Source organism: Trichomycterus rosablanca, chromosome 6 (genome assembly GCF_030014385.1).
Source record: "Trichomycterus rosablanca isolate fTriRos1 chromosome 6, fTriRos1.hap1, whole genome shotgun sequence".
Classification (NCBI taxonomy): domain Eukaryota; kingdom Metazoa; phylum Chordata; class Actinopteri; order Siluriformes; family Trichomycteridae; genus Trichomycterus; species Trichomycterus rosablanca.
Window position 1 is genome coordinate 34,184,948 of NC_085993.1, and position 21,607 is coordinate 34,206,554.

General features: G+C 37.1%; 1 protein-coding gene across 1 annotated transcript in view; it reads right to left on the bottom strand.

Annotated features, from left to right (window-relative positions):
- The window catches only part of kcnh7 (potassium channel, voltage gated eag related subfamily H, member 7), a 65,811-nt gene that overhangs the window by 27,947 nt on the left and 16,257 nt on the right, over window positions 1–21,607 (bottom strand). Inside the window, exons 3-7 of the mRNA XM_062997724.1 lie at window positions 17,836–17,991; window positions 10,053–10,496; window positions 8,484–8,504; window positions 6,899–6,922; window positions 6,492–6,703 (exon numbers count right to left, since the gene is read on the bottom strand). Coding sequence (XP_062853794.1) covers window positions 6,492–6,703; window positions 6,899–6,922; window positions 8,484–8,504; window positions 10,053–10,496; window positions 17,836–17,991 — 857 coding nt within the window. The remainder of the gene's footprint in view (window positions 1–6,491; window positions 6,704–6,898; window positions 6,923–8,483; window positions 8,505–10,052; window positions 10,497–17,835; window positions 17,992–21,607) is intronic.

The following is a 21,607-nucleotide window of genomic DNA, read 5'->3' on the forward strand; positions in this document are numbered from 1 at the left end:
GGTATCCTCGGTGCCAAAACGTCTTTTAAGTGTGGTGAAAAGGAATGACAACATTGGTACATGCTTTAATGTCCCAACTTTTTTGGAATGTGTTGCAGGCCTGAAATGCGGTGGTATATAAGTTGAGCAGACAAAACATGAAATATCTCAGGTTCATCCTGTCTGCAATCAAATAAAAGTCAAATTAAATGTAAGGAACACTGCATTTTTATTTTATTTACATTTCCAATACTGTCCCATTTTTTTCTGATTTGAGGTTGTAGTTCTCGCATTGCCTCAGTGGGGCCCACAGACCAGATGGTGATAGACCATTTAGGTGGTGAACTATTCACACCACTGCCATGACACTAATAGTAACAGCATGTTAGTGTGTGCTGTAGTGGTCAGAATATACCAGGTGCAGCAGTATTTTGGGATTTATAAGCACCTAAATGTCAATGTTGGAAGGAGAATAATACTCCAGCAAAGTATATAAAGCCAACAGTGTCCTACCCACTAGGGGTGTGCTATATCGTATCGTTCACGATAATACCGGTATAATTTTTAAAACGATACAAAAAATCCCATATCGTAATAATAGCGATATTCTGCGTTGTTTACGTAATGACGTCACATAGCTACGCAAATGGCGTACGTTCGTTACGTGGGTCATTTGGGCACAGCAACGAGTATGGCGGAAAGCGGCTCTGCAGCAGGGGCGGAGCCAGGGGGTGGCCAGTGGTGGCCATGGCCACCATAAATGAATCTTCGGCCACCCCTCCGGCCCCCCCATCACCGCTTTGCCGGCAACTTTTTTTGCGGAAGCATTTCTGCACGCAGGTACTCAATTCAACAGCGCACCTCAAAGTAGTTCTCCCCCAAAACCGTGCAGTAATACGCGACATAAATGTCAACCACCAACACAATTACAGAAGCAGTACTACATAGTTCTACTAGTACTATTTAGTAGTATTTGTGGCGAGCTACGAATAAAGGCGCAACCGGGCTCTGCGCGTTCCAGTGTTGCCAGATTGGGCGGTTATCCGCCTAATTGGGCGGATTTTGTTGGAAAACAATTTAATAGCAGTTAAATAACACTTCTATTTAAAAGAATATATTCCGTTTTAAGAAGCTCCAGCATTGTAGAAGGCTATTAAAAGTAAAGTCAATTTTCAATGCTGATTTGGCTTAATAGTGTTGGTCAGTCTGTATCATATTGTTGAAAGAAATCTTAAATTTGTTTTCCATGCATTCACACTGGCATGTTCTCGGGTTCAATTGAGTCTCATCATTACACACAAGTTGGCAGCCAAATGATAATGTATTGCAAAGGAATAGCTTGGATATTCTTCCTCATAATGTTAAGGTTATAGGCTATATTTTGGTTTTTCACTTGTCAGGGAAAATGAAGAGAGAAAAAAAGCTTATTATTCTTCGTGATGTAATTCTACATGGCACTTACTGCCTGTATAGGTAAATGAGTGATTGACCACATAAAAAAAGGTATCAGTTTCTGTGCCACCCCTGTGTGAGCAATGGTCTCAGTCTGGCCACCCTTATGAAAATTGTCTGGCTCCGCCACTGCTCTGCAGTTGAGGAGCTCGTTCCAAAACTCCAAGTCCACCATAAATTAATCTTTGGCAACCCAAACCCCAACCACCGCTTTGCCGGCAACTTTTTTGTGGAAGTGTTTCTGCACGCAGGTTCACACAGGGACGCAATTCAACAGCGCACCTCCACCAAACAGTGCAGGAATACTCTTAACATTAATTTCCACCAACAACACAGAAGTAGTACTACTACTTAGTACTACTACTACTGTACTTAGTAGTAATTGTGGCGCGCTACGAGTAAAGGTGCCACCGGGTTCTGCGCGTTCCAGTGTTGCCAGATTGTGCGTTTATCCGCCAAATTGGGCTGATTTTGTTGGGAAACAATTTAATAGCAGTTAAATAACACTTCTATTTAAAAGAAAATATTCCGTTTTAAAAAGCTCCAGCATTGAAGAAGGTTATTAAAAGCAAAGTCAATTTTCAGTGCTGATTTGGCTTAATAGTGTTGGTCAGTCTGTATCATATTGTTGAAAGAAAATTAAAATGTGTTTTCCATGCATTCACACTGGCATGTTCTGGGGTTCAATTGAGTGTCATCATTACACACAAGTTGGCAGCCAAATGATAAAGTATTGCAAAGGAATATCTTTGAAATTCTTCCTCATAATGTTAAGGTTGCTATATTTTGTTTTTTTTACTTGTCAGGGAAAATGAAGAGAAAAAAAGCTTATTATTAGTGTGCGGGTCTTCGTGATGTAATTCTACATGGCACTCACTGCCTGTGTAGGTAAATAAATGAGTGACCACATAAAAAAAGGTATCAGTTTCTGTGCGACCCCTGTGTGAGCAATGGTCTCAGTCTAGCCACCCCTATGAAAATTGTCTGACTTCGCCATTACATTATGTTACATTATTTTTACTGGAAAGACAAAATAAAGAAAAGTGTGCGTAATTCTTACATACTTCTTAAATTTTTTTACGATGTGTTAACTTATATTAATTCTAAATAAAACCTGAACATTATTTTTTTGCAATAGTGTTTTCTCAAAATAAATAAAATATTTTTCAGTGTTTCGTTATATCGCCAAAAATATTGTTATCGCAAAAATAACCTGAAATATCATGATATTATTTTAGGGCCATATCGCCCACCCCTACTACCCACTAATACATTAAATAGCTATAGCTATAGTTTCAACACCTACAATGTGTTCCAGGGTATGTGTGCCTGAAAAAAACAAGGTTTGTCGATATTGGTACTATTTAAAATCTCCAAATATGCAGCTGCACCTGAAACACTAATAACAGTACAAAACACAGCCACGTTAGTGTCATTTCAACACATCTAACACTGTTTAACTGACCAGCAGACTTTAAATAAAATGTATTTTTTTCTTTCAAACTGTTTAAACCTGACCTTTAAAACTTACCAGCCTTTGCTAAGCCTTTTAAGCTGATTTAGCCTTTAAGAAGTAATCACAATCACAAAATAAAGTGCTTTTGTTCGTTAAATTAATTATGTGTAATAAATAATTTGTCGAGTTCTGTTACTTTTTGTATTTATTTTTTTATTAATGCAATAACCTTATAAGTTTCTTAATAAATGAAATCTGCTTTATTCATTACAAAAATATGTTTGTGTTGTGGGATTTGATTGTTTACTTTCATCTAAGAATATTTAACAAATGTTAGATGTGCTTTTTAAACCAGATTCGATTTTTTTGGGATGTAGGAAATGATTGCTGTTAAGTTCTTAGCTTATTATTTACCATTATTTCATTTTATCAGCTCCACTTACCATATAGAAGCACTTTGTAGTTCTACAATTACTGACTGTAGTCATCTGTTTCTCTGCATGCTTTGTTACCCCCTTTCATGCTGTTCTTCAATGGTCAGGACTCTCCGAGGACCACTACAGAGCAGGTATTATTTGGGTGGTGGATCATTCTCAGCAGAGCAGTGCAGTGACATTGACATGGTGGTGGTGTGTTAGAGTGTGTTGTGCTGGTATGAGTGGATAAGACACAGCAGCACTGATGGAGTTTTTAAACACCTCACTGTCACTGCTGGACTGAGAATAGTCCACCAACCAAAAATATATCCAGCCAACAGTGCCCCGTAGGCAGCATCCTGTGACCACTGATGAAGGTCTCGAAGATGACCAACTCAAACAGTAGCAATAGATGAGTGATCGTCTCTGACTTTACATCTACAAGGTGGACCAACTAGGTAGGAGTGTCTAATAGAGTGAACATTGAGTGGACGGTGTTTAAAAACTCCAGCAGCGCTGCTGTGTCTGATCCGCTCATACCAGCACAACACACACTAACACACCACCACCATGTCAGTGTCACTGCAGGGCTGAGAATGATCCAGCACCCCAATTCCTGTGGGGGTCCTGACCATTAAAGAACTGGGTGAAAGCAGGCTAAAAAGGTATGTAATGTTATGGCTGATCAGTGTATAGTGTGTTATTTTGTTAACAGATTAATAAAATAACAGAACAATACTTTTTCTTTAAGCCAATTGTAATCTGTTTGTAGGTTTTGTTCTTTAAATCTAAGTTTTTATAGGGTTTGTATTCAGTGGTGTGTGGCTGTTTGGTCTTTGTGTTAATGAACCTCATGTTGTAAATGGTTTTATATAAGCATTCACTCCAGCCTTGAGAGTTCATAAATATCACAATCTTTTCATCTGCTTTTCAAGATACACAAGATGAAGCTGTTAAAATACAAGAAACAATAGATGTTGTCTTACAGTGGCATTTTAGTAAATCTCACAGGAGTTCGTGTTTGTGTTTGTGTGTGTGTTTGTGCTTGTGTGTGGGGGAGTAATGGAGAATTACATTCTGTTCAATGCTCATCTGTGTAGGCAGCCTCTGTGGTTCAGATGCCAATGTGCAGATTAATGAGTGTCCAACTCGTTCGCTTTGATAAAATTGTTAAGTGCTAAAGAGATTACACTGACCATCTGCTTAGTAACAGCTACAGTTGGGCAAACAACCCAACATGGCAAAAATGGACATGAACCCATTCTAATTACTTAGTTTAAAAGTTTGTCACACCCATTGCTAATTTCCAAAAAAATTAAATGAGTGAAAACAGAAAAACAGGAATCTGTGATTTGTTAATTCTCTTGAACATTTATTTAACTGACAAAAGTACAAAGAAAATAAGTGTGTTCGAAAACCTAGGGAGCTGCCTTGCTGTCTTACTGTCTACATAGGCAGCTGCCTCAGTAGAGAGGATTGTAATAAGTCAATGACTTACAAGGCAAGTTATTCGAACGCACTACGTAGACAGCGATTCCGTCGGGTTATGCTTACTAAGCTAACAGTTAGCATCTTGCCATTCAAACCAATGGGATGGGGTGGCACAGCGCGCTAGCATGTCACCTAACATCTCCCTTTGTGTACCGAAAACGGTTACATTCGCTGACAAGCCCGAACTTGCAAATAAATACACTTGTGCAAGTTTATACAAATTAAAAATCAATGATAATTTATTTACGTTTTAAAATAACTCCGCACCCTTCGCCATGTTTTTTTTATTTTTCTGTGAGAGAAGAGCTGCCGCACTGAATGCTGGGATTGCCTTGATCACTAAGGATGCTTTCGATGCTCACTCGTTCTTGAGTCAAAATAACATTGAAATTTTAAAATACCTCAGTAGACAGCTTATTAAGGCATCTAGGATTTCAAACAGCCTCATTCTTGCGCGCATAGGATGACGTAAAATGCTGTCTATGTACAGAGCTAGCTTTTAGAACACACCCAATATTTCCAATGTTTTCAGTAACCAGCTTTGTTGTTTTTTTGATATATAAACTTTTTTTTAAAAATAATGCTAGCAACAGACTCAGCAAAAACGGCAAAAATCATTGTGACAGTTCTGACCTAGCAGATTTTATAATATTTTTAGAGTTGCAGAAAATATTACAGGCTCAAGGGCACCATGTATGTGTCACAGTGTTTAAATAAATGTCAGCAGTTCCACAGTAACTACTAAAAACTTCTTGTCAGCATCTTTTCTGTTAGAAAGAGTTGGTGTATGTTGAAGACTTTTGGCCTTAAATATAAATGCAGTGAGGCCCATATATAAAAGTTTAGAAATCCTTTTTTGTAAAGTCTTGCAATTGTTTAATGAGGTGCACATTGTGTAGTCAGAGTAATGTCAGAGTAATGTAGTTATTACTACCAATAATAATAATAGTAATAATAATAACTGTTAGCAAAAAGTGATCATGAGGCTGACTACACAAGTTCCATATGAACATCTATTTATACATAAAAAATTATCCTGTTTAGATTGAGATTGCACAGAGGGTGGCTGACTGCAAATATCTTAATTGCCTGTGTGCAATTTACTCAGCTCTCTATGCAAATACTTTCCTTTACATGGGTTTTAACAAACGTCCTCTACCACTATGGCAGAGCACATCTTTTTATTATTAGATTAAATGGCCTTATTTTATATAAGGTAAATATTCACAAAATATCATGTCAGGTAAGTGTGAATTTAATGGTTTAAAAAAAAACTGTATTTGTCACATTAAAAATATTAGTAGGTAGGAGGAGGTAAATGTGCAAATCCAATTCCACCTTTTTTTCGTCAACCTTTGTTGTGTTTTCCAGGCTAGTGAGGAACAGGACCAGTGTCTGAATTGAATGAAATATAGGTCAAAAAAGGAATTGAACATCAAAGCATATTTTTTTACACTGGGGTTGTATTAGATAAAAGGGCACAAAATAATATATGAACATTTAATGTTTTAAAATCAATTTTAATATGTTACACTCATCCAATAAACAGTGCATTCAATTAAAAGTGCAGTAGTTTGTTTCTTGTGGATAATCATGGAACTAACAAGAAACATGGAAACATAAATGGGAGCATGTCCAAATTTTGAATGAAACTTTAAATTTAACAAGAAATGAAATTGACATAGTATAGCTCTCACCTGTGTGACCTTCTCAGTGACATTGTGTGTGCGATCTTTAACTTTTGGAGCAATTATGGTTTTCTCAGAAGAGGGTGGTGAGGGAGGGCGCTTATCGTTGGTCTCTGAGAAGTTGAGTGTGATGAGGGGAATCTTGTTAATGGTGTTGTATTTGGTCAGGTTTGAGTCGGATGTGGAGCCCAGGAGACTGCACTTGATCTGACTGAACGGTCCTGATGGAGGAAACACATGGTGATGATTTCTAACTATCGTCCAATAAAAGTAAAAAAGTGAAAGTAAGAACATTTACAAAACAGATCTTACTGGGGGGATTTGAAATAAGATATTTAAGTAATGACAAAAACAATACAAAACGAGTCATGCAAATCAAATAAAACACCGACAAATAGGAAAAGCTCAAGCCATACCCCCAGCCATCCAAGAGTGTGATACTAGCCAATGAAAACAGTGAAAAAGAGGAGGGGGAATTAAAGAGTGATTTGGATAGAAAAATGCCATCTTGGCATTATAACATAACAACTAAAATATACAAATTACTGTAAGTTCACTGTGAAACTGGCTGTTATACCATTTGTGTACCAAAGACCTAAATGCACAAGCAAGCTTTACAAGGATTCCAAAAATGCTTGGCTAATTATGATAGTTTACAGGACAAAACAATTCCAACATGCATCTAAAAAGATAAAGGGAAACAAATGCAGCTGCAAAAACCCAATCATATGAAATAGTTATAAAATATATTATGGTAATCTAAAAATCATGCAGTTTTTTTATGTGGGACAGTGCATGTTGCCAAAAATACACAGCTATTGAGAAATATTTACAAGTACATAAAAAACAACAACATAGACTAAGTTGTAAATTGTAGGTAAACCTAGCATTGTTCTCACACATACACCGATCAACCATAACATTAAAACCACCTCCTTGTTTCTACACTCACTGTCCATTTTATCAGCTCCACTTAGTATATAGAAGCACTTTGTAGTTCTACGTACAATAACTGACTGTAGTCCATCTGATTCTCTGCATGCTTTGTTAGCCCCCTTATGCTGTTCTTCAATGGTCAGGACCCCCACAGGACCACTACAGAGCAGGTATTATTTGGGTGGTGGATCATTCTCAGCACTGCAGTGACACTGACATGGTGGTGGTGTGTTAGTGTGTGTTGTGCTGGTATAAGTGGATAAGACACAGCAGCGCTGCTGGAGTTTTTAAATACCTCACTGTCATTGCTGGACTGAGAATAGTCCACCAACCAAAAATATCCAGCCAACAGCTCCCCGTAGGCAGCGTCCTGTGACCACTAAAAATCTTAAAGACCAACTCAAACAGCAGCAATAGCTGAGCAATCATCTCTGACTTTACATCTACAAGGTGGACCAACTAGGTAGGAGTGTCTAATAGAGTGAACAGTGAGTGGACACGGTATTTAAAAACTCCAGCAGCACTGCTGTGTCTGATCCACTCATACCAGCAAAACACACACTAACACACCACCACCAAGTCATTGTCACTGCAGTGCTGAGAATGATCCACCACCTAAATAATACCTGCTCTGTGGGGGTCCTGACCATTGAAAAACAGAATGAAAGCAGGTTAAAAAGGTATGTAAAGAAACAGATGGACTACAGTCAATAATTGTAGAACTACAAAGTGCTTCTATATGGTAAGTGGAGCTGATAAAATTGACAATGTGTGTAAGAACAAGGAGGAGGTTTTAATGTTATGGTTGATCGATATATGCCAACAATGTGCATCTACATGGTTGCTGTATGTAAGAAAATTAAAGAAAACATTGTAAGTGCACCCAATGAACTGGCCACTAATACACATCACTATTTTTCACATGCTGACTATAAACCAGTGTTTTAAATAAGAGCATTTATTTTCATAACCCAGCATTCATTATTTGCCTTAGCATGCATCCAGCTGGCAGGCAAGCAGACAGACTGGCATGTGTTTTTTTTATGAAATTGTTGTTGTGGGTACCTTTAATGCTACGACCATTGTCTGAAGAAGGAGTGTTAGCAAAGTTAAAAAGAACGGAAGAAGAGTTGTGAATAATAGTTTTTAGAACAACATGTAAAAGTGTGTGTGTACCAGTGTGAATAATGCATAATACTGTATATTATTATAATGTTTAATAATGTACACAATATTACCAGGGATGTACATCATGGCAATCTTGGAATATCAGTGTCTGCAACAGTTCTTTATCTGTTACTAAATAATTGAAACTTGATTTCTTTCATAAACTTATTGTGGGTTTTCAAACAATCTTCTGGGTCAAAAGTATTCATAAAGCAATTTCATTTGGTGGTGTAAAATTTTTATTAAGTCTCTAGCATGGCCTTAATTCTTTGTTACTGAATATGGCCAATTACTTTAAGTGCACCCATTAAAAGCTACTTGGAATAGTGGTCTCCTGCCAAGGAAACCCACACTGTAACCTTATGCTAGATAAAATGTGCCTTGATAGTTGATAGATGTAACCTAAGAAACACCAAAACAGGTCAGCAGTGATTAAAGACAGGCTAGAGCACAGGATCACTCTTGACAGTCAAGTGAGATTCACATCACCTTGACCTTAAAGACTCTTGTACAGTAAATAAGCCTCTGTTTCAGAATCAGCACCTTAAAGCTTGACTGAAGCTTGTTGCTTATAATAAAAAATAAATAGCTTTTTTGACTAAGGTCTTAGACATTTAGAGATTAAACTCAAAAATCCCTGTACCCTGTTTAAGCATGAATATGGTAGTATTATGCTCTGTGACTGCTTTGCTACAAGTGGAACTAATTAATTACAGAAAACTGATACATTTTCTTCATTATTGGATGCAATTTGGTCTGCTAGCAGGAAAATGAACCAAAACATTAAATTGGTTTTGTAAATAGCTGACTGTTAAAATGTTGTCTCCAAAAATTAGTTGTGCTGTATGTATATTTATGAGCAAGGGAAAAAAAACAGACAATAGACTTATGAAAAAAATCGGATAGGGACCTCATAATTGATGCAATTACGACTCCTGCTGGCTGATCAATGGCACCTGCATAAAGTCTGGGAAAAAATGCATTGATCAGGGTGTGGCTCTCCACACACAATGCTGATCCACATATGAACTCCCCACGTGCAGGTAAAACGATGCAGTCGGCTACTGCACATGTTTCGGAGGGGGCGTGTAACAGTTTTGCTCTCCTCAATCAGCAGTAGGGATCAACATCAAAAGAGAGAAAGCGTAATGCAATGCAATAGGATACGACTAGTTCGGGAGTAAAGTTGGGAAAAATGCAAAAAAAAAAAATAGTTCTAAAAGGGACAGTAGTAAATGAATAAAATTACACAACTGCTTAATGTGTATTTCATATAGGATATGGCTTCCATAGTAAAAATAAAACTTACTGGGTACCTAAAATTGTATAATTAAGTTCCTGAAGACAAGAGATAGCATGGGGCAAAACATACCCAGTGTGCCGTGTGCTATGAACCACACTCATATAATTCATTTGCTTTAACTGATTTAACTGCTTTAACTTGATTTAACTCAGAGATTTGTGTACCTTCGCTGGCGTGACGATCCCGGTACGCCTTCTCCACATGCATGTTGAATCCATCAATGTTATATGAGGACGAGGCTCTGCGTAGCGTACACACACTCTCGCCACCCAGCGATCCACGAGACCCTGTCCTTCCCCATGCCCCCCGTGGTGAGGACTGGTCTTGGGGTCCCGAAGCCGGAGAGGGTGAGCTTAGCAGGCTCTGGCCGATCAGAGCCCGGGTGTCATTGGCGTAAGAGGGACTGCAGCTGTCCTGGGTTGGACGGAGTCCATGGGGTGAAAGTGAAAGCGAAAGGGAGGAGAAGGAGGAAAGAGATGAGGCAGCATCCAACTGTTCAGGTGAGTAGACAGTCACCCCATCTGGGTCCTCCTGAGGAAGTGATTGCTTGCTCAGTCCCAGCATGCTCAGTGGCATGGGGAGGCGAAAGCGAAAGAAGCGTCCTTTTCCTGGTGAGGAACAAAGAGAAATGTAGGTACAAGGAAATTTAAATATCACATAGTGTTTGCTGCTACTCTAAAACCTGCTTTTGAATATCAGCTAGATTTATACATTTAGACTTAAGGGTAGTATTAGCATAACTAGGGCCCTACTAAATTTAAATACAAAAATTCTCGTCCGTGTTTTGACTCCCTCACCCAAACCCCCAAATCAAAATTGGTTGGGAGTTTTCCAAACTCAGTTACCTGAGTAGTGTTTTTAGCTGCTTTACACTTCAACATCTTGGACATTTTGACTTACCAATTACTAACTGATTTGCTGTAGGATTGCTAGGACCGCCTCATAGTGCAGATTAACCAATGAATGTAGGACACTAAAATGCTACGCGAATGAAAAATGTTAAATCGCTAAACACAAACCTTACATTTCGAATTTCACAGCAAATTGCATATTACAAGGAAAAGAGCTCATTTCACAGTCCATAATGCGATTTTCACGGCCGTGAATTAGGTAGGGCTTTAAGCATAATGATTAAGGTAGTGGAAGAATGCTTGCCATTGTTGGGCACCTGAGCAAGGCTCTTAACCCTCAATTACTTGCATAGGATTCGATCACAACTGTAAGTCGCTTTGAATAAAAGTGTCTGCTAAATGACACAAATGTATAATTAACATTTAAGGTTTACAACCAGTTTCCTTAATTGCTGATAAATATATGATACATTTATACACACAGGAAATAAGATAATACAAAAATCAATTCTCTGACTGAAATAGGTTGACAGATCTAAATTATTTGTTTACTCTCCAATTTTTTTTAATTATTTCTTGGATTGGACTTGACATGCAACTAATGCGTAGGTTACATGGTGAAGCTTAAAATAAGCAACCAAGACTCGTTTGTCCACTTTAGCATGGGTAAAATCTGGCAGTCATACAAACCAATTGACCAGCAATAAACACTATTTAACATTCATTTAACAAACATAATGTAAAAAGATATTAAAATATTATTTTGCATTATCCAAATGCATTTTTTTAATGCATTTTCTCCCCTTTTTCTCCATTTTAGCGCGTCCAGTTGCCCGATTGCGTCATGCTTCCTCTCCACCAATGCCGATCCCCGCTTTCACTGAAAAGAATGAAGGTAACCCACGCCCCCTCCAACACGTGGGCAGCATGCCGTATGCAGTGCGGTGACGAGTGCAGTGCAGCTCTTTTCTCATCTCCGTGCAGGCGCCATCAATCAGCCAGCAGAAGTCGTAATTGCATTAGTTATGAGAGAGACCCTAACTGGCTTAATCCCCCCCCATCTGAACAACAGGTCAATCGTTGTTCATGTGGCCGCTCAGCCCAGACAGCAGGCAGAGCTGAGATTCGATACTATGTATTCAAGATCCCAGCTCTGGTTCCAGTGTGTGTTTTTACCACTGCGCCAACTGAGTGACATCCAAATGCAATTCTGTAAATGTTAACCATGTTTCACTTGTATAGAATTTTTCTCCTCCTTGCACGGATACCATATTTGGTCTATAAACACTAGCTTTAGCTACGGCTAGAAATGTACAGTTTTAGGGATATTTTATTTGGATCTTTTGTGACATTCTAGATTAGTTGTTACTAAAAGAAATTTAAGCAGGTTAATTTGTTCTTTTTGATAAAACAACCCACTTGTCAACAAACAGTCAGTAAATTCCTATAAAACATGAAGCATTCTATTCACAGATATCCACAGTTTTTTTCAGTCATAACTTCTAAAAGGTTTTTTAAAATCTGATTAACACAAGGCTTCAGTGTTTGTGCAGACTGCAGTAAAGCACCAGGAGTAATATTTAGCAGAATGTGCTCAAATGTCAGACATATTCACAAATATTTCATAAGAAAGAAATGAAGCATCAACATCAATAAGCATTTAGAGCAGAGGCAAGAAGGCAAGAGGCATCTCATCTAATCTAAAAGCATCAGCAGCAGAGAGACTTCATGTGCAAACAAAGCTACACTTAGTCAGATCAGATAAGTAATAATTCACTTGATTAGTGCTATATAGGCAGCAAATGGAGGCCATGATGGATATTCTGCTGCATCTATAAACATGAATCCACAGCTAATTTACTTTCATGAGCTACTTATTATAATAGATAGCTTTTGTGCTGAACCTCTTGACTCTAAATGAAAAAAAATTATAATGGTCTTTTTAGATATAAGGTTTTAGATTTGGATTAAGTTAGATGGGACTGTATTGGAAGTAAATGAATAAGTAAATGTCATGTAATTCACTCTGTAATTTCTCTTTAGTGCAAAAAATCAGTTGCTTTTTTGTTACTCAGCATCCCTATTTTTATAAGGCTAAAAAGTCAATGTTTAAAGCAATCATTAAAAAATACTAGGACCCAAGAATATGTCATTCTACCATTCCATAAACAAACCACATTATCCACTATTTTGTCTGCATTCCAAACCACAAACAACTGTACTTGATAGCATAAATGATTTATGGCACCAAATGAGTTGACATGGTAGCATTTTGGCTACCTAACTTGGTCAGGAATTAAATGTTTTTATTTACCTAAGCACATTATTAGCATCTAAATTAATAACAGCCGAGCATGAAAATGCAATAATGTAAAATAATCTGTGTAAAAAATTCGAACTGTATTCTTATGTTTTTGTTAAAACAATCTGAACACAGCTGCCTGGTTTCCCATGGGCTATTTAGCCTAGCGTGCATTGGTTATGAACAAATGTGGGGTTATAGTTTCTTAATTAACACTTAATTAACATTATGAAATGAAAAGCAATTTTGACAGTGGATAGATATATTCCATAATCACAATTTTTATAGGTACTATTAGCACAAAAGCAGGATGGCTAAGTACTGAGTTCAGAGACTTCCAGAAAGCTGTAAGTTGCAGCTGTTGGAAGGTCAGAAAGCAGCCGCTGACAGCAAGCGATTTAAATGCTAATAAGCCAATTTCATTATGTGACTCTTAGCATCAATATATAATTTGTGATTACTTCATTAGGATCCAAATATCAAAGGAAAATTTGGAACTATAACAAACCTAATTTCCGAAAAAGTTGGGATGTTTTGTATAATGCAGTAAAACCAGGAATCTGACGGCAGCCCACTCAGGCACACACATTGTGTCTAGCAAGCCAGGCTATTGCAGCACATTTAAATAGGACAGGAATTATCTTAATTAAATAACCATGGACTTCCTGGGAAACACTGTATATATAAGCATACATTTTAAAACCCTAATATATGCCTCTGGTTCAATAGAACTTTTACACATATGCAAGCTGTGGGCACTGATGCACCTTAGTACCATGCCAAGTGATGGTTTTTAGATCCATAACTGATCTTTGGCACAGATAATTAATTTTTCCTAAAAAGAAGCTAAACACATGGATTGACCACATAGCAACGTTCTACTGTCTGTCTGTCATGTATAGCTTTCTCTTTGTGCAGAAGAGTTTCAGGTTGATTTTCTTGATTTTCCGGATGCAGCAACAGACTGTATTACATGACAATGGTTTTTCAAAGTGGCTATAATTTTCACAATAGCATGACAATCTCATTGCCCTACATGGATTTCTGTAAATTTCCACGATGATGATATTTCTTAAATATCATGTACAGTAGATGTAGTTTGGCATCAAATTCAAAATTTTATATTTACAAAATACAATTTATTTAATCAGCCAAAACATTAAAAGTAAATTATTTGTAATATTGTCAGTTAAAAAAAGGTTCAAGAGAATGAACAAAACAGTGATTTTCTTTCTTTTTTTTTGCATTTTACAAAATGTCCAAACCTTTGGGTTTGTATTATGTAATGGTAACATAGTCTAATAATTACCTGGACCCATTGTCACTTGATCAAAGACGTGGTTACTGAGGTTAAGTTAATAAGTAAATGATAAACAAAAGTAAAAATAAGTAAAGTATATTGTAGATAAAGAACACAGTGAGTCAAAAAACAAGTTTTTAAATACTATTGTTTTTGTAATTTATAAAAGTTCCAGTGCATATATCTGCTTCAAATTTTAACACATTGGGTATTACAGCCTTCCCTTTCTGCACCTATGCCCTTACTGTTGTTCTTAAATGTAGCCTTGTAAATATATATTTATATTTAAAATATATTTAAAATATACTGTAAACAATAGAGATCTAGTAAGAATGTTTTAGACATTCTTTTAAAGCTTTAAAACAGCATATACAGTATGTAAATGTATTATTTAATTGTATAATAACAAATACAATAATGTGTTCATGTTAGTAATCAGTGGATCTCAAGCAGTGAACACAGGTTTGGATGGATGTCACTCAGTCAATTTAATTTATGTTGTTGCCTTTTAAAAAAAATAAAACTCTAATCTCATTACAACTGTCTCTTCCTTCTATATCTCTAACTTTTCATTGAATTTCTTCTTTTCCCTTCTTTCCTTAGCTCTGGCTCTATCACCCGCTGCTTAAGCTCTCCATGCCATTATTAATTAAATCAATGGTCGAACTGGATCCTGGATCAAAAACCAGGGTCTCCTGCAGGACAAGCCTGTGGTTTTAGAAAATGTCAATTTTATGATTAGCCTGCAAATCCACTCAATTATAATAAGTAAAAAATGTGCATTTTTATCATTCTGCCATTTTTAAGACCTTTGAGACCTGATTTGAAGCTTTTTTGCTAATCTGTCTTTTAGGTTTTAAAAGAAGAAGAGCAACAAAAAAGAAGAACAAAGATAGAAAAAACGAGGGAGAGGAACTAAAGGGGGAAGAACACATTAATCCCTGATGCTTTTGACTTAGTGTTGAATAAGACTTATAACCACTTCTTTGGCAATGCAAAGTACCTGGTGTTTAACTCTTCTTAAATACACACACACACACACACACACACACACATTGTAAATCAGTCTCTGTTGCTATGCTACATGTGCACATATTTGCATACACAATTAATTGGACTTTATATTAGCAAAATATGAGTTTTAATGAGGAGAATCATAACATCATTCATGTATTTAGGCTGATACTGCAGCATGGCAGAGTCAGTATAAGATTAGCTACTGTAGAATGAAGCTCAAATTAACTGGATTAATTTAAACTGGTTGGCTTCTGTAATATTTTTTTTGCATTTTTCCAATTTTCCTTCCAATCTAGTCGTATCCAATTACCCGATTGCATTACGTTCCTTTCTACCCATGCTGATCTCCACTGCTGGTTGAGGACAGCGAGACTGACACACGTCCCCTCCGACACGTGTGCTGTAGCAGACTGCATCTATTCACCTGCACAAGGTGAGTTCATATGCGGATCAGCTTTTGTGTATGAGAAATCAACACATTATTCCTCGACTCTGTGCAGGTGCCATCAATCAGCCAGCAGAGGTTGTAATTGCATCAGTTATGAGGTCCCTATCCGGCTCCTTCCCTGTATAAACAACAAGCCATTCATTGTTCATGTAGCCACCCAGCCTGCCGAATGGCAGAGATGAGTTTCGAACCAACGAGTTTGAAATGTCAGCTCTGGTGTGCTTGCGTGTTTTACCGCTGTGCCACCACAGCAGCCTGGCTTCTGAAATTTTTAAGAGATTTGACTGGAGGAGTTGGTCAGGATAACAAAATATTTGTAATTTTAGAAAATTTACCCAGACCTAAAAGTATACAAGCATCCAACATGTCATTTTGGCTATACTTACATTGCATTTATTCTCATTTTCTTCTTAAATCTAATTAAATTTTTATGTTGTTCATTTTAGCATTTTTAAGTGTTTGTTATAAACCCAAAACACAAAGTTCACCTTTTCTTTAACTAAATAGTAATAGTAGGAACTCTGATGTGCAGCGTAAAATCAAAGAGAAAAATAAATTTTTGGCAACGCGACCAGCAAGGATTGTTTTGTTCTGCAGCGAAGTTGGAGGTTAATAAATTTTTTTTTTGTAATGCAGTGTGGGTATTATGGTTCGGCGTGGACAATAAGTTCATAGATATTGTAAAGCTTGTGTGTGTGCCAATGTATTCTGATAGAAACTATATTATCCCCCTTACCACACTCATTGCCAGTCGCAACCGACTGTTCCAGATATTCAACATGCTAGATATCTCTCCTCAGCTGCTCAGATCGTGTTGTTGAGTAGTTCACACATAGCGATTGAGAGCAGAGTTTAGATCGCGAATGCCGAGTTGCTCCCGAGCCGGCAAATCTAGCGCAGACCAGTCGCCGAGCGAAAATCAGGGCAAAAATCATATAGTGTGAACTAGGCATTACATGTGTATTTCGGGTCTTTGTCCTGCCTACTTGATTATTTGATACTCTTTCTGTTACAGGCCAGTATCATAAGGGCATAATTCTGCCACCTCTACAGTAATAAAGTTTATATGTAAGCTTCAACTGTAAAATGCTATCTGACAAAAATAAGATGCATTTCTACTTTCAAAACAAGCAAACACAAACTGCAAAGCTCTATATTAGTCACTACCTTTCCTCCCACTAACATTATCTCTGCTGTTGCTATGGACTACCAACATTGTAGACTGCATATTAAACCAATAACACCATAATTGTCAGTCCATTACTTTTACCACTAAGCTACTGCACCAAACACATGGGGACAATTTCTTTATTAGATTCATTCATTCATAAAGTCATCATCTTCACCGTGTTTGTGGAATGGCTGCAAGAAAACTTTCCAACCAATAGCAAGTTTCCTTTAGAAAATCTTTTATTCTTATATTATTTGTTGATTTACACATCTTTTAAAAACTATATTTATAAAAAATAACCTTAGAAATGATTAATTCTTGTTATGAATGGTGCAACAAATACATTTAAAAGTTTCTTATGCGAACTGGACCTGAACAACATGATAAAAAAATTCTGCCATTGGTCGAGATTATTTCATGCAACAAGTAGTCATCATGGTGAAGGTGACTGAGCTTTTTAAAATAGGATAAAACATTTGAACACTTACAACACTTATGTTAGTACAACTCATTTAAAGAAATATGGAACCACAAATGATCCTATGATTATTATATTGATACGGATGGTAACATAAAAGCCTGTACTTATTGAAAAATATTTCAAGTTGGGAAGTATATGAAACAAAAATGGTTGAATATTTATTATACCTTACTGTATATTTCTAGCCTGCTCTAACCTGCTCATCATTTTTGGTGTTTTATACAAAATATACTTTATAAATAATATACATGTTATAAGAATAAACTACTTGAAGAAGATAACCATTTAAATGCTATTTTACTAAATATGTTGTTAAAATTTTTTTAAAGGGGCTTGTTTAATTTGCTTTATAGATTATGTGAGAAGGTTATCCTCACTGTGTTGGGGGCGGGACGGTGATGTGTGGTTGAGATGCTCCAGTGAGTCCATGCTACCCTTCTCCAGGATGTAGTCAAAGCTCAGGATGAACATCATGACAATCCCCTCCTCGTTCTTCACAGGGATGATGTGGGTGTTACACAGGAAATCAGAACCTGAGGAGGGGAGCAGACATCAGCAAATTATTTATACTAATAAGACATTATTTCACAAAGCAGTATGTAAAATAATTCATAAAAATAATCAGTAACTTTTATTACAAACTATAAAAGTAAAGGTTATAATTTTTCATTTTGTTGACCTGTTAATCTTGGATTAGTCATTTAATACACGTTAACTCTGGGGATGTTATTCTAAATTCTTTTCTTTCAGCACACTGCCTTATTTTTGACAATTTTATTTTCAGGCCTTTCTTTAGTACACTTGCTACTTTTGAGCGCTTTATTCTTTAAACTTGATTTTCTTTGACATTTTGCTTATCTCAGGCTCTTTACTCCGTACACATACATATATAAAGAAAATGTAACTAATTTAGTTCTCGTACAGATAGCTTTTACACACTGTGCTCTCATGCTAGGCATGTCAAGTTAAACATGTCATTGAGTACATGCAACATGACAGGTTCATGTTAAACTGTGAGTGAGTGTTTCAGAGTGTGTGTAGGTGTGTGCATGCATATGTTAATATTTTTGACTACTGACATATTTTTTTTGGAAACCATGATAGCGGAGTAACCATGGTAACTAAAGGGCAAGTCAGCCCTTGAGGAAAACTTTTGTGTCACATGTATGCTGTTTTCACCATGGCAAACTAATCAAATTTTTATTTATAAGGATTTTTAATATTTTAATGGTGACTATTTAAATAAATAACTTATTTTCTCCATCAGTTTTCTGCTCTTAAAGTCAAGTAAAAAAGTGGTCAATATGCTATTGTGTTTTTATTATTAAAGAAGATTTAAATATTTGAAGTGAACATGGTAAATCACATGTTACGTCATCAAAAAAATCATTTGGTTAGAAAGATCGTTTACATCTCTCCTGACAGTCAAATTATAGAGACTCCCGGACCCATAGAGACTCTGAGATAAAGTGGTATAAAGATAAATGAATAATAAACTGCAATTAACAGCATCTCAAAACATACCAGATGGTAGACAAGCTACTCTAAATGCCCCAAAGGTTCAGTGAGTGTGATTGAGAAAGTGTGTGATGCACTGCAGTAGGCTGGTGCTTTGTTCAGAGTGTATTCCTGTCTGTCACACAGAGTTTAATCCAAGATAGATTCATCATGACCCTGAATAGCATAAAACATTATGGTAGATGAATAAATGATGAATAAAGGGATGAATGTTAATGTTCACATCCTTTAATCTGAAAAATCTAATTACGAAAGCAGAGAAAAGTGAATACTGCTGCTGGAATATGAGCTTGGGTTTAAAAATAGAACAGACTGTTCTCTCTTGTTCAGTGCGCTGTGAGCTTCACTATCAAACGAAGCTATTCTTGTCATGAGCAAACACACACACACACACACATAAACAGCCATCTGTTTTTCAATATTCAGATCTAACATAAAACCATTATCACAGCAATAATGCATTTATGCAAATAACAATTTGAGATACATGAATGAAGTACACAGCACCACCATTACACTGATGATCCTTTTTACAAATGATGTTGATCATATCTTCTGCAAGTTGTTGCTGCAAATGTCCCTGTGAACTCTGATAACCTCTGTCGATTAAACAACACCCACGCTGGCTGATGAGGGCTGATTCAGTACATTCGACCAGACAGCAGGAATCTCAGTGGCAGCCGCAAGGAGGCTATGTCCCATTCCTCCCTCAGACATGGCCAGTTATATGTGTGAGCAGTTGGCCAGGCTGGTGGCACTGCTAAAACTCAAAGTTGGGATTCAAAAGTGTGCTGAGATGGAAGTGTTTATTAGAGGGCTTCACCACCTGAGCGATATATATGATTTTTACCAGTTTTTAATCAGTGCTATTAGTGAACTACAGAATAACTGTTGTAATGCACTATGTAGTAAGCACTACAACTACTACAGCAGCACAGCATTGCTAGACCCGTTTTCTTCCTACATATAATGAATGCAGTGAGGGATGCAGATATTTGCAGTACCAGGCTCTGCACTACATCACTGTCAGTACTCACCTTTAACACAATCTATCTTGCAGAAGGTTAAAACCGGTGTGAATGGCTCCCTATCAAGCACACAATTTCTCTCCAATGGGGCAGTAGAATGAGGGTTAGAAGAATTGGAAAAATCCATGAAATGCATGATGACTTCCTATAGCTGGTGTACACTGAAAAGCCAAAACGTTAAAAACCACCCATCTAACATGCTGTCAAAACAGCTCTGACTTATTAAGAAGTGAACTTCAGAACACATCTGCAGAGATATCTGGTATCTGCTGGACATTACCAGCAGGTCCTTCAGCTTTCTTACAACATTTCTGTATACATTTTAGCCACAAACATTTCTTGGTCAGTGCCTGTCCCAAAGCAAAAACAGCAGCAGCACCTTACATGCCAAACACTTGCTCCAAACATGAAAATCATGAGCCACCATCCAAAAGTATGTCTATAATGAGTTTGGTGTAGAGCCAGTCCAGAAGCCTGAGAAAAGCCCTTAAATTAAACCCATTAAACACAATTACGATGAACTGGAACAGCAGCTGGGAGCCAGACCTTCTCCGCCAACATCAACCAATGCACTTTTGACTGAATAGGCGCACACTTCGAAATCTTGGAGTAGAAAGCCTTCCTGAATGATTTACCCTCATGTGATTTTTTGGATTACGTTGATAATAATGAATGGTTTTGGAATGTGGTGTTCAGAATTTGGTCAGGTGTCCACATATTGTTGGCCACAGAGTAGCATATTCTGTTCTAAATAGTGCGTTCAACTATTTGCAACACTAGTGCCACCCTAATATAATAAAATAGGAACACAATATTTTGCTACATTTTTTTATTTAATGTTATTAAAATGATATGTACGGAACACAGTGCAAAGTAAAGGGCAACTTCACTTAAACACTGGTAGGAGACAATAAATATGGGAAGGTACCTTTAAACTGGAACAAACAGCAGGTAAACAGTCATGTTTAAAACTGTTATGTCTAAATACTCCCTTCTTTGCCGTTATGTTTGCATCTTCCACCACTAACCCCTTAACTGTTTTAAACCACAAATGAAATAGTGCTGTTTTCCAATATTAGGAAGAAACTTCATCTGTCACCTTATTTAAAATGAAAATTTCTCCCAATGGTTAAACATGTCTGCATTAAATTAGAAGCTACTGGAACATGGGTGACAGTGTTCTCAGTTAAATTAACTTTATATCACCGTGGTCTTTGAGTTGGACAAAGAAGTATTTGTTCCAGTTATTCTGCAAAATGTACATACACTCTATGGCAAAAAATATGTTGACATCTGATCTGATGGACATTTGCATTTCTTTTTTTCTATTTATTTATGCATTTTCTTCCTTTTTCTCCCAATTTAGCGTAGTCAATTTGTCTTCTGCTGCTGTGGATCCCTGATTGCATTGCTGCTCACGTGCCCTCCAACGTGTGCCTAGCAGACCCCTTCTTTATGCCTGTGCTTCTGCACAGATGCCTCTATCTGCTAACCAAGGTCCTTGCACAGCATTTGAAGACCTGCTAGATGGCGTCCAGTCGACCGGTAGCAGAGCCGAGACTCGAACCGGGGTGCTTAGAATCTTGCTGCTGGTGTGGTAGCG